This window comes from Spinacia oleracea, chromosome 3 (assembly GCF_020520425.1).
Source record: "Spinacia oleracea cultivar Varoflay chromosome 3, BTI_SOV_V1, whole genome shotgun sequence".
Taxonomy (NCBI): Eukaryota; Viridiplantae; Streptophyta; class Magnoliopsida; order Caryophyllales; family Amaranthaceae; genus Spinacia; species Spinacia oleracea.
Genome location: NC_079489.1, coordinates 13,658,597 through 13,674,316, shown reverse-complemented (window position 1 = coordinate 13,674,316; position 15,720 = coordinate 13,658,597). Strand labels below are relative to the sequence as shown.

Below are 15,720 nucleotides of genomic sequence, written 5' to 3'. Positions count from 1 at the left end.
TCCATCACCCGAGGCAGATATATAGAATAATTTATACTCATCACCAAACACTTTTCTCCATTCAATTCCCCCCCACTTGGCTGGGGCGGAGTTGGTAGGGGAGACGTCTCCCAAAAGCTCTACCCATTGACAATATGATATCCCTTTATTTGGTTAAAACCGACTTTATCTTTTAGCTAACTTTTGATTTTAAATATATATAACGACATAAATTTATAATTAAAATTGATTTTATTATTAATCACAATATTGATAAAAATATTTTTCATCGCACGGGTTCATTTATAGGATGGGGCGAATGTTTCCAATTCTAATAAATCGAAACATGCCCTTTCACCAAGTTGTGATGCACAATTTACATATCAAAATAAATTTGCACAAAATTTTATGTATAAGTGATATTGCAATCCTTTATTCCTTGACATCACATATATTATCTATAATTTTGTGTTGCAAATATAATAATATAAACTTATTATATTATTAAATTAATACTCCAATATAAACCTTTATTAGATATAACCATTATAAAGTATATAACTTATGGAGTTAGAAAATTCAAAATTATCATTGCCCCACCCCCTAAACCTGATATATTCATAGACATATCATTAAAATGTCCGCTCACCTTTTCGACCAAAGGTTCATCTTACTCACCACCTTTTTTTTAAAAACATTTATTTATGAAAACCACCTTTTAATTCTACATTAACCCTTTATGATTTTGAGAATATGTATATATACATTAAATTAGCTATTTAATAATTATTCTTAAATTACAAATTAAATTAATATTTAGTATGAGTAAATATGTGTCGTATGTGAGTTTGGAACCTTAAAATCAATCCTTCTTTATAATTATATTGACTAACATTTTATCCCTATATTTCTCTGTTGCCCATCTAGCTAGCATAGATGTGACAAACACTCTCTAAACTCGTCATTTCTACAACTCCTTCGTTCATGAACTTAAGATCTCTCCCGCTTTCTATTTTAGTCATTTCCTAAAAGTTCTTTACACTTTGCTTTTTCCATTTAGGCATATAAATTTTATATTTATACCCTCATTTTTCCCACTACAACATACAACTTACAATATTTTATTATAGGAGTCAACCACAACTTATTTACTCATAATATCTTAACATTACTTTTCAGTTTTCAACCCCTTGCATTGTTGGACAATTTAGGCTTAGTACGTCTTATTCGACTTATTTTGTCTACACTTATCTTACCTGAATTTATCTAAACTTATTCGTGGCGGAAGTAGGAATACGAAATATGTCAAATTCAATTAAAAGTATACTGAGTATATTGATTTAAGGAAAATGTAAATTGAATTAGATAAATCTGTTAGTCCTTGTAAATAAAGAAACACTATTTATTTGTTTTAGAATAATTGATACAGTCACACTACTCACACGTCATAATAATTCCATTTTTTCAATAAATGGAGTAACACATAAATTAGTCAGACTATTAGTTTTAAGAAATAATAGCAAAGATATGGCCACACATTTTGATGGCCACACTTTTAGTTTTTATTTGGTAAATAAGATATAGCAGAGATATGACCACACTTTTAGTTTTTATTTTGGTAAATAAGGTATAGAATATTTAACATAACATTGAAATGTTTAGGAATGATACTATATTGGTAATTTAAACTTTTACGTATATTTTTTAGGATATTTATTAACATAATCGTTAAGAGAAGTGAATAATATTTTCATGGTGCATATTTTTCCTTAAATAAAATAAAATAAATTTAGATTACTTATTTTAATTAATTTTTAAAATTAAAAGAGAGGCAAATCATTGAGTGACATTTGTCATCACCACATTGATTTCCTCTCTTTTATTATAATATATAGATAGATGTAGATATAGATAGATTACCTAATTGTCACCCGCATCATCACATATTCACCAATGTTACTTAATCATGGTGCATATAGTTAACGTAAAGATCATTTGGGAATGAGGTAGAAATACGAAGTATGTCAAATTCAATTAAAAGTATATGGAGTATATTTATTTAAGGAAAAATTGAATTAGATAAATCTATTGGCCCTTGTAAATAAAAATACTTCATTTATTTATAGTTAACGTAAAAATCATTTGGGGGGCGGAGCGAAATATGTCAAATTCAATTAAAAGTATACCGAGTATATTGATTTAAGGAAAATGTAAATTGAATTAGATAAATATGTTAGTCCTTGTAAATAAATAAACAACAGTTATTTGTTTCAAAATAATTGATACAGTCACACTACTCACACGTCATAATAAAAGGAGTATGTTTATTTTTCCGTAATAATTATTCCATTTTTTCAATAAATGGAGTAACACATAAATTAGTAAGACTATTTGTTTTAGGAAATAATAGCAAAGATATGGCCACATATTTTGATGGCCACACTTTTAGTTTTTATTTTGGTAAATAACGTCCGGAGTATAAAATATTTAACATAATATTTAAATATTTTGGAATGATACTATATTGGTAATTTAAACTTTTACGTAATTATTACAAAAAATGTAAATTGAATTAGATAAATCTGTTAGTCCTTGTAAATAAATAAACAGCATTTTTTTGTTTCAAAATAATTAATACATTCACACTACTCACACGTCATAATAAAAGGAATATGTTTATTTTTACGTAATAATTATTCCATGTTTTCAACAAATGGAGTAACACATAAATTAGACAGATTATTAGTTTTAGGAAATAATAGCAAAGATATGGCCACACATTTTGATGGCCGCACTTTTAGTTTGTATTTGGTAAATAAGATATAGCAGAGATATGACCACACTTTTAGTTTTTATTTCGGTAAATAAGGTATAAAACATTTAACATAATATTTAAATGTTTAGGAATGATACTATATTGGTAATTTAAACTTTTACATAAATATTTTAGGATATTTATTATTAACAGAATCGTTAAGAGCAGTGAATAATATTTTCATGGAGCATATTTTTCCTTAAATAAGATAAAGTAAATTTAGATTATGTATTTTATTTATTTTTTAAATTAAAAGAGAGGCAAATCAATGAGTGACACTTGTCATCACCACATTGATTTCCTCTCTTTTAGTATAATATATAGATGATAAAGATTATATTAGCATGTCACATATTTTTCTTAAGATGTTCATGCAATTTTAAGTTAATTTACATTCTTATGTGTTATTATATAGAATAATAAGATAGCGTTGACATAATAAATCGTTCTTCATGAAATTTTTGATTTCAAAAAAAAAAAAATGGCATTTGTAGGAATACACTTATAAATTTTAATTATGGTATTTGCATGACTACACATATAATACAATACTTGTATTATTTTTCCCTTTATAGTTATGTGTAGAGCTGTCAAAAACTGACCCGACCTGAAAACCCGACCTGAACCGACCGAACCCGTAACCGACCATGACCCGAAATTACGGTAAAACAGGAAACCCGAAACCCGACCTGTACCCGACCCCAAAAAACCGGTAACCGATTTTAACCCGATGTTGTAACACCCGAACCCGGACCCGACACCCGACCCGAAAATGACCGATAACCGAACTGACCCGACCGAACAATGACCCGAACCCGATTCGATACCCGACCCGATGTCAACCCGAAACCGATTGTAACTCGATGAAACCTGCTATTGACCCGACCTGTGACAACCCGCTACCGGATTTACCCGAGTTATCAATGACACGACCAAATATTAACTTCATTGATAAATCTATTTTAATTATTTATTGCTAGATATTGAAAATTTTAACTCTAAAATAAGTTAAACAAAATTTTTTAGAATATAAAATAATTAAAATGTATAGGTTAATTATCAGACCCGAGTTTGACCTGTCCCTGAGAGTGACCCGACCTGAATTCTATTTGATCTGATTATTATCCGATCCAAACTAAGACCCGAACCCGAAAATAACTGTGTTGCAAACCGACTTAAACCCGACTCGATAAGACCCGAATCCGAAATTATCTGCTACAAACCGACTTAAACCCGACCCGATAAGACCCGAACCCGAAATCAAACCTGACCGAAATGTGACCCGACCCGAACCCGACCTGACTCGGGATAGGAAAAAACCCGATATGACCCGACCTGAAATCGACCCGACCGAACCCGAACTAAACCCGAATGGAATATTGACCCGACATGACCCGACCTGATCATGACCCGAGACCCGAGATGACCCGACCCAAACCCGACCCGATGACCTGTTTTGACAGCTCTGGTTATGTGCAATAAATGCGATACACAAATTTAAGCATGCACACATTTTAAAGATTAAGTATTATAGTGACATCATGCTACAAAGTAACTTTTTTTTATTGCTTGATTGGTTACTTATCAACTTAAACTAGTATTTTCTATACAAGTAATTATTATATTAATGATTTAATTCAAATATTTTAGTAATTATGCGGCTAATCTTATATGTTTTCTTATGAAATTTTTTCTACAAATTTTGTACTCCCTCCGAATCTAAATGTTATTCCCGTTTCCTTTTTTAGTGTCCCAAAATAATGTTCCCATTTCTTTTATTTCCTTTTTAATCTCTTCCTTGGAATTTTAACTTTGTAACTCTATTGGTTTATCAATAAAAAATCTTGTAGTTTCATTGGTTGGTTTAAGTTTGGATGGATTAATGAGTTGACATTTTTATTCCTTCAATTCTATTGGTTCAACTATTTTGTTTTTTTGTGAAAATGGAATCAAAAAGCAACAATTCCCCATAAAACTACATTAATAACAGTTAATCTTATAATGTTTCTTTTTCCTTAATAACCGCGTAAAATAACAAACGGGAATAACATTTAGATTCGGAGGGAGCATTATTGATTGTTATTAGTGAAAATATAAGTAATTGATTGTAGTATTAAAATAACGATAATGATGATGGTTTAGAGTTTACTTTTTGATTATTGCTCCCAATTTTTGCACATACGTATGTTATATTAACAAATTGTTTAGTTATTGGAAAATTAAGTTGTGATAATCTATTCTAATAAAACTATAACTTTTTTCTTGGTTTAATAGAGTATTAGAGCCTTATCACGCAGACTCATAATATTTGAATTCTTACCTATAGTTTCTTTATTTCAGTTGTACGTAAATATATTTTTTGGATTGAGGAAGAATATTTTCAGTGTATTATATGAGTTTCCCCATTTAAACATATTTAATTATTCAATATGCTTACTTTTAGGTAACAATTAAGTCATAATATTTTGCTGTCTTAAGTTAACTAAAGTATACATAATTATTCTGTTTAATTAAACAAAGAGAAAAGAGCGGAAAATATTTAAGTACAAAGTGACACATGTCATTTTAGGTTCTAGAGACCTCTGTTTTAAATTTTAATTATAAAATTATAAAATTATAATTACATGGTCAAGTTTAGGATCAATGTACAACTAATTGGTAATTGATCCTAATATATCCTAAATTTAGGATCAATTTATGATAAGTATAATTGATATCATTAATAATTATATATTAATTATAAGGATTATCACTTGATCCTAATACGAATGGCCAGTATGGTCAAATCTTAGATTTTCTATTTTTATTTTTTATTTTTGATAATACTTTTAGATTTTCTAATTAAGTGTGCTTAAGTATAGTTTAAGCTCTTATATTAGTAACGGTTTTAGATGGTCATTCGCAGTATCATAATAAGAACTCTAGTATAATATAGCCTTACAGTAATATTTATAATTAATAAAGATTATATACGAAGTATTCAAATTTATTAACCATGTAATTATATATCATAAGTAACCATATTTTTATATAGTACCAAAAAAAAGTAAGTTTACACACCTTTTAGTTTATAAGTATAATATTTTTTTTTTTAAAGTGCCTCATAAGATCTTCTATGATCTTCTATGTATTAATTCCATATTAGTTACCTTTATTTAGGCAATTTGGCAAACTATTTTCAATAAAACTTTTATTTTACATAATCAATTTATTTATTTAAGGGAAGTAAAATGAGCGGGAAGATATTTAATGTGAGAGCGACAATTGTCAAATTTTCATTTAGGGCCTCTCTTTTAGTACTATTATAGATTATTTCTAAATAGATGCAGAATAACAGATAACGTAAATTTCGGAGACAACGCTCCCGAAGGGAACCACTTGCATCCCCGAACCTTCAAACCTAAACCACAGAGTCGCCTCTAGACGCCGTCTCACTGGCCAAGCAACGAGATCCCAGTTTTAGATTTTTCAAAAGAGGAGTAAACCGATTCAAGATGCTCCTATATTTTAACAACAACGACAACCGAGAAAAATGAAAACAATAAACCAAAACACGACTAACACGAGCAAGAATATGTAAATGATGATATAATTAGCAGTCTAGTTGTCTGTCTACAAAGACTTGGGAGTTGGGAGAGTAGTTGTTGGATCCCCTCGTGTGCCTCATGCTCCACTTAACTGATAACACCCACCCTCGCGTCTCACATGCTGCAATTTGCTGCCGTCTTTTTGCAAAATAATGCACATATTCATTCATTTCAGTAAATACGAAGTGATAAATTCCATATTGTGATTTCTCTAAATTTACTGTCCATTTTGTTTTACTAGCTCATGTTTCGGGTATGAAACAGTTGCTTCGAATGAGGCCTTTATATTTGTATTAGGAAGAACTTGTTTGAGTATACTTGTGTATTGAGCTTCGGAATACCTGCACATGATTATGTTAACTGACTTTGAGGGTGGATCCGAGAAATACTACTCCGATACCTAAATTTGTCGAGTAAATAGTGTAAGAGAATATCTTACTAAGGTTGTGTACATATATGTACAATAAACGATCATACATTGTAATTCACCATTTGAAGGCTATTTATAGGCCATGTTCGCGAAATCAAGAGTAGCAGGTAGCTACCAGCGACCGCAGAGAGTGAGTAATGGTTAGTTGTCAATGTAGTGGTTGATTAAGTGCTTGGTTAAATTAACGCTTAAAATCGTAAAATATAGAGTGCATTATAATATATCCAATGTTTATTTTATGAGGAGTACATGACTTGTTTCAAACCTGTTCAACGCATCATTTGATTTTTTATACTAATTTATACGAATTAAAAGCGTGCATACTCTTCATCCAATTTTGATAAATGGCTAAGCTATTTATATAACTTTAACGAAGTATTAAAAGAGACACAATAAATGACACATGTCAATTTCTGGTTAAAAAATTTCAAGCCTAAATGTTTATTTTCCCTTTTTTCTTATTTGCTTATTTATTAATTTCAATACTATTTATTTATGTAAAAAATTTCAATATATTTTACTAAAATATTATATCATTAGCTTAATACCCGTGCAATTGTATAGTTATATACATTACCATGAAATGATCTAATAACATTTTTCTCATACCACTCTATGTATTCTTGATTTTTTTTACTTTTGAAAACAAATTAGTTTTTCTTTGTTTTCCACCATACACTTCGTAATATTTATTTGGATAAAAATCATAATGTTTAGGCAAATTTGTCAAAAAAGACCTTTTATAACTCAAATTTTGCGAGAAAGGATTTTATATAATTTTTTTGGTGAAATCACATCTTAATGTAATTTTTTTTTGCGGGAAAGGGATCTAGAGGAAGTTTCTGGCATTAACTGAGCTTTTACGGCCATTGACTTGCGCGTGAGCAGCACGTGTGGCTTAACTTGGCTAAAGACACAGATTTTCCCAAGTCTTGAATTTTCAAACTTGATTTTTTTTCTAACTTTAGATTTTAAAGCTTAGAATTTTAAAGAAAATTGGGTGTGGTTAGAAAAATAAAGCCACACGTGCTTCTCACGTGCAAGTCAATGGCCGAAAAAGTTCAGTCAATGTCGGAAACTTATTTTTGTTTGTTTTTCGCAAAAAATATTGCATTAAGGTGTGATTTCACACAAAAAAATTATATATGGTTTTTTCTTGCAAAAAAAATATTAAAATATGATTTCACAAAAAGAATTATATAAGGTCCTCTCTCGCAAAATTTGAGTTTTGAATAGAGAAGGGGAACAGCAAAAAAAAGATATTGGATAGGGCCCAACCGGGTTCGAACCGGTGACCTCTTGATCTGCAGTCAAATGCTCTACCACTGAGCTATGGACCCAATGTTCGAGTTTGTCAAGTGTTAACTATTTATTTTTTTATCCTGTAGTAACAGTAGCATTTCCCGTAATATCAGAAACGAATTAAAAAAATCAACGTAAAGGGCCCAACCGGGTTCGAACCGGTGACCTCTTGATCTGCAGTCAAATGCTCTACCACTGAGCTATGGACCCAATGTTGTGAGTCTATGAACTATTAATTGTTTAAAAAGTAGTATTCCTCAGAATATCAGAAACGAATTAAAAAAAAAATCAAAAGGAAGGGCCCAACCGGGTTCGAACCGGTGACCTCTTGATCTGCAGTCAAATGCTCTACCACTGAGCTATGGACCCAACACTGTCTAGAACATGACAACATAACAATATAGCGTTATTACACACAGAATTATATTTCGTAATACATCAGCCACTGAAATAGTGTATCATTCATCATTATCATTATCATTATCATTATCATTATCATTATCATTATCATTACCCCATTGCCTCAAAGAGGCTTCCGCAAGAAGCGGGGTAGGAGGGGGTTGGATGTACCACTGAAATAGTGTATGTGACTAATATTTCTAGACAGAAGCCGTATATAAACACCTTTACTCGATCATCAAGAGCTTGTGAATCTGGATAAAATTTCCGGAAGTTACAGTCAAAGAAGCATCCCCATATTGACTTTTTGGAGTACTATTTTCCCAATATTTAACAATCAACCTCTCATCCAGTCTAAATATATAAAAGAAGGTGGATCTTTGTTGAGTTGAATAAGTTTTCAATTCAAAGTTAGCCACTTCAATTTCAAGTTTATTCTAAACTATGATCTGATTACATAATCCAACTGCAGATAATCAATATTCTCATACAAAAGATACAACCCAGAAAGAAAAAAAGTCTCAAGACACAGTCAATCCTGCAGAAAACTTTTGTTCATCCTGTTAGTATTTTCGAGGAGAAATGAGTTACCAACATGTATAACAAAGATTCATTTTAGTACCTTCGAGATAAAAATTTCCCATCTCAGATTCTGATACCATACCTTAGTCTGATTACTCATATCCAATTCCAAGGATCATAGTTTCCCACGCTTAAACCAAAGCAAAGGTGACAATAGCAGCTTGATGAACTGTGAAAATTTGGGCATAATTTAATCAGAACAAAATCTTTTGACAGTAATCAAGTTTAAAACCGCATTGAGTATCATGAATCTGTATTTTTTAATCTGAGAAATGACAAAACTACACAAAGATAACTCAAACCTTGATTATTCCTGATGGATGCCAGGGTGAACATAGCATTTAACTGATCCAACCAGAGCAAGGGCTTCTCTAAGTGCCTCACTTAGATACGCGGGACAATCCTCAATATAAGCAAGTCCATGCTGTGATTGCATGGATCTCAATATCCTTCCAACAATCTGGAAAGAAATATCTAGTAAATTATTATTTTCCATTTAACTGAAAGCAAGGGATGGCAAACCCGATAAGTATGTACTATGTATACTAGAGGGGGAATTATGAACATTTTCAGGAATACAGTTATACCTTCCTAGCATAGCCACCATATGCTATACCGCCGATTAAAGAATTGCATGAATTAGATATTTCTCCGGTCAAGATCCCATCGTCCGGGTTCCCTACAAAATGGGTTTAATAAAGGGTTAAAGACAAAACAAGACCAATGGACTCAAACATAATAGGAAGTCTCAGAATATTACTCCTGGTTTGAAAAAGTCCGTGTTCCTTCAACCCTTTTACTGTCTGAGCATTTGTGCCACCAGCCAATTGAAGAAATCCTGTGAAAGCTAACTATTAGCTACTAAGGGTGCGTTCTATTCACCTGATTTTCACTTATTTTTCCTTAACCTATCTTATCCGAACTTATTTGTACTTATCTGAACTTATCAAAACTTATTTTAGTTATAAATTATACTTGGCTGACCCTTATTTTTCCTGAACTCTGAACTTATTTTCCTGAAATAAGTGGAAATAAGGTGAACAGGGCCTAAGACAGACAGAAAAATGAGTAAAAAAGTAGAAAATTCACAACAAACCAGGGGGTCTATCCTCTGTAGCTGCCAAATGAACAGCAAAGGCAAGTACTTCCCTGGTGGCCCCTCGTCCAATGTCTCCGCTCATTGGGCGTCCATCTAACTGATGCCAAAATTAACCATAAATTATTGGTTTGCTGGAACAACAGAAAGGGGGAAACAAAATATGGTATTACAATAGATGAGATTATTGTTACATTAAACATTAATGTTAGATGGAAAGAGAGAAGACAAACCTGCCACAGATTGTAACAACTTAGATTTGGTCTCATGATTGAGAACATCGTGTTCATTACAGTTGTCGTTGCTTTACCCACATCTGGTACGCTTATCTTGATGAATGAAGGTAAAAATGCAGATTATTAGATACCAAACATAACAAGTTGACCTCATTGTGTATACTGTCTAAAAAAGTATTTTCAGTCTTACTGCCACTAATCTGAGGTTGCTAACAGAATCTCCCATTCCACTCCAGAATTCTTCAAAGGAATCAGTCTGCCTGACGAAAACCACTGCAGGTTAAACAAACGATAGAAAGAAAAGAAGATAGAAAACAAAAAACAAAAAACAGCCAACAGAAAATTGACCATAAACACACTTTGCTGAAAGCAATTATTCTGAAAACATCTAAGAAGAGGATACGTTTTATTGTTATTTCTTGTTAAATTCAGATATTCCAACAATTGAAACTTTAGCCATCTTGCCATTTTCAAATCTTATTAAGAATATGTTTCTCCAAATAGAAGTTTGTACACAAAACTAAATCATTTGGCGGCAACAGAATCAGAGCTCACCTTCCATTTGTGTGGATTTCAATAGCATCAACATCATTTCTTCTGACTAGTTGAGCGGTAGTAACAGCATCTCTCAAGTACGTAACTGCATCTGTAAACATCATGTACATCTTAACTAAAGGACGATGAACGTAAACATGCAGCAGAATCATAAATAAGTTTCATAACAGGTGCGAGCAAGTGCTAATGGAATATTACTCACTTATTTTATCGTATGGGCATACAGGAAGGCAACGTCCACACCCATAGCACCGCTCATTAATCACTCCTCCCTGCACGTAGATTGATATTTGAAAGGTTGAGATAAAAAGCTGCAGTCAATATTGAAAAGGCAAGGCAAACTTCTACTAAGTATTGTTAGGCATAAGGACATACCTCCAAGGAATCCCCTTTGTTTAATACAATAGCATTGGCAGGACAAACTGCCTCGCATGGTCTTGAGCAATCAAGTGGACAATCCAATGGATCAAAGGCTGTAAAGGGGAATACAGCTTTACTGTAAATCTCAAATGCTAACAAGTGCAAAACTGATGATTCAAACCACTCTCAATAGCGGTAGTGTAACACTGTAACATAGAGAAGAAGAAAAATAAGTAGCTTTAGCTTTGACAAAGTGACCAACACATATGAGGACTTCAATATTTGCATTACTATCTAGGCTGAAATCAAGAATGACTTCAAATTAGGGCTGTCAAACCCCGCCCCAATCGATAAGAACATACAGTCTTAAATGGGAGAGAAGCATAGGGCCACTGTGTAAAACTACTACAATCGGGATAACCCCAAATTCATCAATCCTACACGAGCTTTGTGAAATTGACTAGGCTAAAAGAATCAAACCTAGGCATGGTTTAGGTATGGGATTCGACCATTTTCCGAATAGAGTATAAGTGGTCATCCCAACTACTATCACCCATCTCAAATTCTCAACAGCAACAAAAAAGAAAGAAAGATCCAACCTAGATACTTAAGGTGTAATGAACAGTCCACTTAACACAACATATGACAAATAGTCTACATGAAAAATATCAATCGCCAGCCTTAAGACCTCGCTAAAGAGTGTTTTTTAGCGGTACTTCTATTGTTTACGAGTATGATTACAACTTGGACAGTCTAATGGTTTCAGTATTGATTTTTGTATATTGACAGCATTCATCCTTGTTGTAAACTACAGTATATACACTAGCTTATCCAACACATTCTTCCAGTTAGTTAGAATTAGGAATCAGATTGTTTCTAAACTAGCTAACTCCCCTCAATCAAGGACCAAATAGGCAACTTATAAACAGTGTATATGTAAGCAGTTGAAGATAAAACAAAAGCATTGCAAATCACCAGCTTTCCGAAAATGGAGGTCTTCATCATCATTAACACTAATCATAACCCATGGCCGGCGAATCGGTACTATGTTCATTGCTGCTTCAATTCCTTCATTAACCGCACTCACAACGGACGCATCCGCGGCACAATCAATACAATCAACTACAATCACAACACCCCCCAAGAAAAAACACATAATTAAGCAAAATCCCAGCTTATCCAAAATACTAATTTACTAATTACACATATTTTAAACTACAGTAAAATATGTGTACCTCCAGCAAGAGTATAAACTAAAGACAGATTCCTTATGTCAACAACATCCTACAGACAAGAAATTGATCAAATTCTGTTTGTTTTTCCATTTCTAAAAATAGAAAGATGGGGTTTTTGGGAGGGTTTAAGAAGAGAAGAAATTGATTAGTACCTCAAAGCTGGCGCCACAAATGAGCTTGACCCAGTTGCCCTTTTGAAGGGATTCTTGAGGTGGTATTGCAATTGAAGGAACACCAGCTGAGTGTACGAGGTTTTTGACAATTTTAAGGTTGTTTTTGATGTTGACATGATTACTCAATCTCACTGCAAAAAAGAAAAAGAAAAAGAAAAACCTAGAGCTTTGAGATAAGAATTGAGGGAAGTAGTTGCAGTGAGAGAGAGAGGATAAGTAGAGAAGAACCTTGGTTATGGATGTAGAGTGAGGTGCAGCATGATAAGCTCAAGGCCATGTCTAAATGGATGATGAACGACTCCTTAGCAAGAAATTTAAGGTGGTTTTTCCCAAGTCAGGGGGCGTTCGTTGAGGAAGTCTTGGCATCAACGAGTGAATACCAATAAAGAAAATTTAGTACTAATACTAATATTTTAGTGCCAATAAGACAAAATTGCTTAAAAGCAATACAAGTTATTTTGTATTATTGGTACTAAAATACTCCGTATATATATTGATATTCACTTGTGTCCCATTTGAGGTTTAGAAATCCTCGCGTTCTGTTCATCTTAAATAATAGTTCATCTGTTTTTTTAAATGATTGCTAATGCACGATTTCAAATGTTACTATTTATCATTATGAATATTTTTTTTTATAAAAAGTTGATATTAAAAAACTATTTATTGAGACGAATCTAATAAGATCCCACACGACTAAGTTTTATCTTATGTATAAATCACAAAAGGAAGTCAAAAGAGCTTATGTGAATAGTGTCAAAAATCCAACTGTGTCATGAAATAAAAACGGAGAAAGTAAGTTATTATTATTATTATTATTATTATTATTATTATTATTATTATTATTATTATTATTATTATTATTGTTATTATATTATTAATAATAATTATTTATTAGTTAATATATTTTTATTATTAATATTTAATATTTTTTATTTATTAATATTTTCATTATTGATTATTTATTATTATAACTATTATAATTATTTGTTACTATTTATTATTATTATTATTTGTTGTCATTATTATGATTATTTTTAATTATTATGATTAATTATTATTTATTATTTATTCTTTGGAGTATTATCATTATTATTATTATTATTATTTAGAGTATTATTTGTTATTTATTTATTTAATAATATTATTTATTATTCTATTTTTATTGTTTTATTAATCTATTTTTATTGTTTTATTTATTACTTTATTTTTTATTTTTATTTATAATTTATAATTTATAATTTATTATTTATATTTTTTATTTATAATTATAATTATTTTTTATTTATTTCTTGGAGTACGGAGTATTATTTATTAATTATTATTAGTATAATTACTGTTATTTATTTAATATTATTTATTTATTTATTATTTACTCCGTATTTAATATTATTATTATTTGTTATTAAGATTTATTATTTATAATTTATTACTAATTTTTAAATGTTTATTATTTATATTTTATAATTTATTATTTATAATTTTAAATTCCCGGTCTCCCTGGATGTCGTGTGTTTGTTTGATTGACGTTAAAAAACATCCGGTAATTGACGCTAAAACAAAAAGCCTTTTAGAACCGGGAACCATATAATATCGTTTGTCACTAGAGTAGTTAAAGATGACTTTGGGGAATACTCCGTATCTTGTAGTGAGCTTACATCTACATATATGGATATCAGATTAGTCCTGACTAAGCCCCAACTTAGGACACTTATTCTCCAACATGTGACACGAGTTAAGGGCACAATTTGTTTCTAAGTTGAACTTTCATATGACGATACGATCATCGTAATCCAAAAATCACAATCAAGTAATGTTATTGAATAGCTTTATTTCTTAAATTAAAATCAATGACAAACTAAAGTAATACTAATTAATTATTGAATAAAAACAAAGAAATAAAAGTAATGAATTATTGTCCTACTAGCTAGAGATTAAATTAAAACTGCATGTGGTGGATGAGATCAACAGAGTTAGTAGCAAGTTCAACAAGAGGTTCCATAATCTCCTCAACCCTTGTCAACAAAACATCTCTAACCTTTGCAACATGCATATCATTAACACATCTATTAGCAACATCTTGCACATTCTTCACATCATTCTCCAAGCTAACCCTCTTGGACTGCTTATCCCTCTTGGTTCCACCCCCCAAGTGTTGGCTTTCTTCCATTGCGCGGTTCAACGACAGGATGGAGTCAGCAATCATGGTCCCACACTCGTTCAAGGCGGCTACTTCACGAGTCCATAGTTTAGGCTTTTTAGCTTGGTTTTCGAGTTTACTTGACACGGTTTGAACCTCTGCTATGGTTGCCATGATGGCAAGACGGGTGGACTTTTTGGGGTGGCTGTTGATGCGGGCAGCTTGGTGGAGGAGTGTATCTAAGCATACGTCAATGTATGTGGCGTCGTCGCATGTTTTTCTGACGAAAGATTCAGCAACTGAGTCGCTTGCGTAGGCGGAAGAAGCTGAGAAAAGGAGAACGATGGCTAAAACAGAGAGGATGGTGATGAATAGACGAGCCATTGCTATTGCTATTGCTATTGCTAGTGTGTTTGACCTTTGATGGATGGGTGAAAATAAGGAGCTGACATGAACTGTATATATAGTTTTTTAGATGGGTGATTGAATTTGAAGAGCCATGGTATTCCTACAGAATTAGAACTTCAGGTCGACTACAACTCTAACAATTAAATACAAGTGTAATGGAATTGCTATTGCTGTATTTAAAGTTTTAATCTGTGTAAAATTATATTTATTTCTTCCTGGGCAAAGCTGGTAGGGTCGAGAATAGATTGACTTAAAGTCTTGATCAATTTAACTTTTAGTAATCATAAACCTCTTACTGCTATTGCCCTAATATTATCTTTTTACTACCATAAATAATCAACACATTATAAATTTATTACGATAATTCATAACTTACTATCCCACTCCAATCTTATTTACTTGATGTTATCAAATTACACAAGAATT

General features: G+C 31.7%; 2 protein-coding genes and 3 non-coding genes across 8 annotated transcripts; all 5 read right to left on the bottom strand.

Moving 5' to 3' along the window:
• Positions 1-8,079: 8,079 nt before the first annotated feature.
• Positions 8,080-8,151, bottom strand: TRNAC-GCA (transfer RNA cysteine (anticodon GCA)). The gene has a single exon. It is a non-coding gene; the product is annotated as a tRNA-Cys (tRNA).
• A 100-nt stretch (positions 8,152-8,251) lies between these two features.
• TRNAC-GCA (transfer RNA cysteine (anticodon GCA)) lies at positions 8,252-8,323 on the bottom strand. Its single transcript has one exon. It is a non-coding gene; the product is annotated as a tRNA-Cys (tRNA).
• Positions 8,324-8,410: 87 nt separating this feature from the next.
• TRNAC-GCA (transfer RNA cysteine (anticodon GCA)) lies at positions 8,411-8,482 on the bottom strand. The gene has a single exon. It is a non-coding gene; the product is annotated as a tRNA-Cys (tRNA).
• A 441-nt stretch (positions 8,483-8,923) lies between these two features.
• On the bottom strand, positions 8,924-13,133 carry LOC110801470 (uncharacterized). Of its 4 annotated transcripts, none has more exons than XR_002536921.2 (15): positions 12,978-13,133; positions 12,729-12,880; positions 12,577-12,625; positions 12,317-12,463; positions 11,357-11,454; positions 11,184-11,253; positions 10,982-11,072; positions 10,617-10,686; positions 10,424-10,519; positions 10,191-10,290; positions 9,855-9,932; positions 9,682-9,773; positions 9,397-9,554; positions 9,177-9,263; positions 8,924-9,072 (listed from the first exon to the last, which is right to left on the bottom strand). XR_002536921.2 is itself a non-coding variant. In XM_022006837.2 (14 exons), the coding sequence occupies exons 1-13, from the start codon at positions 13,024-13,026 to the stop codon at positions 9,402-9,404; spliced, it is 1,245 nt and encodes a 414-aa protein (XP_021862529.1). In that variant the 5' UTR covers positions 13,027-13,133; the 3' UTR covers positions 8,924-9,263; positions 9,397-9,401. The 4 variants fall into 4 exon arrangements, 1 of the variants encoding a protein (XP_021862529.1); XR_002536922.2 differs by having other exon boundaries at positions 8,924-9,060; XR_002536923.2 differs by having other exon boundaries at positions 8,924-9,050.
• Positions 13,134-14,685: 1,552 nt separating this feature from the next.
• LOC110801483 (pectinesterase inhibitor 3-like) lies at positions 14,686-15,270 on the bottom strand. Its single transcript, XM_022006851.1, has one exon. The coding sequence runs from the start codon at positions 15,268-15,270 to the stop codon at positions 14,686-14,688; it is 585 nt and encodes a 194-aa protein (XP_021862543.1).
• Positions 15,271-15,720: the final 450 nt, after the last annotated feature.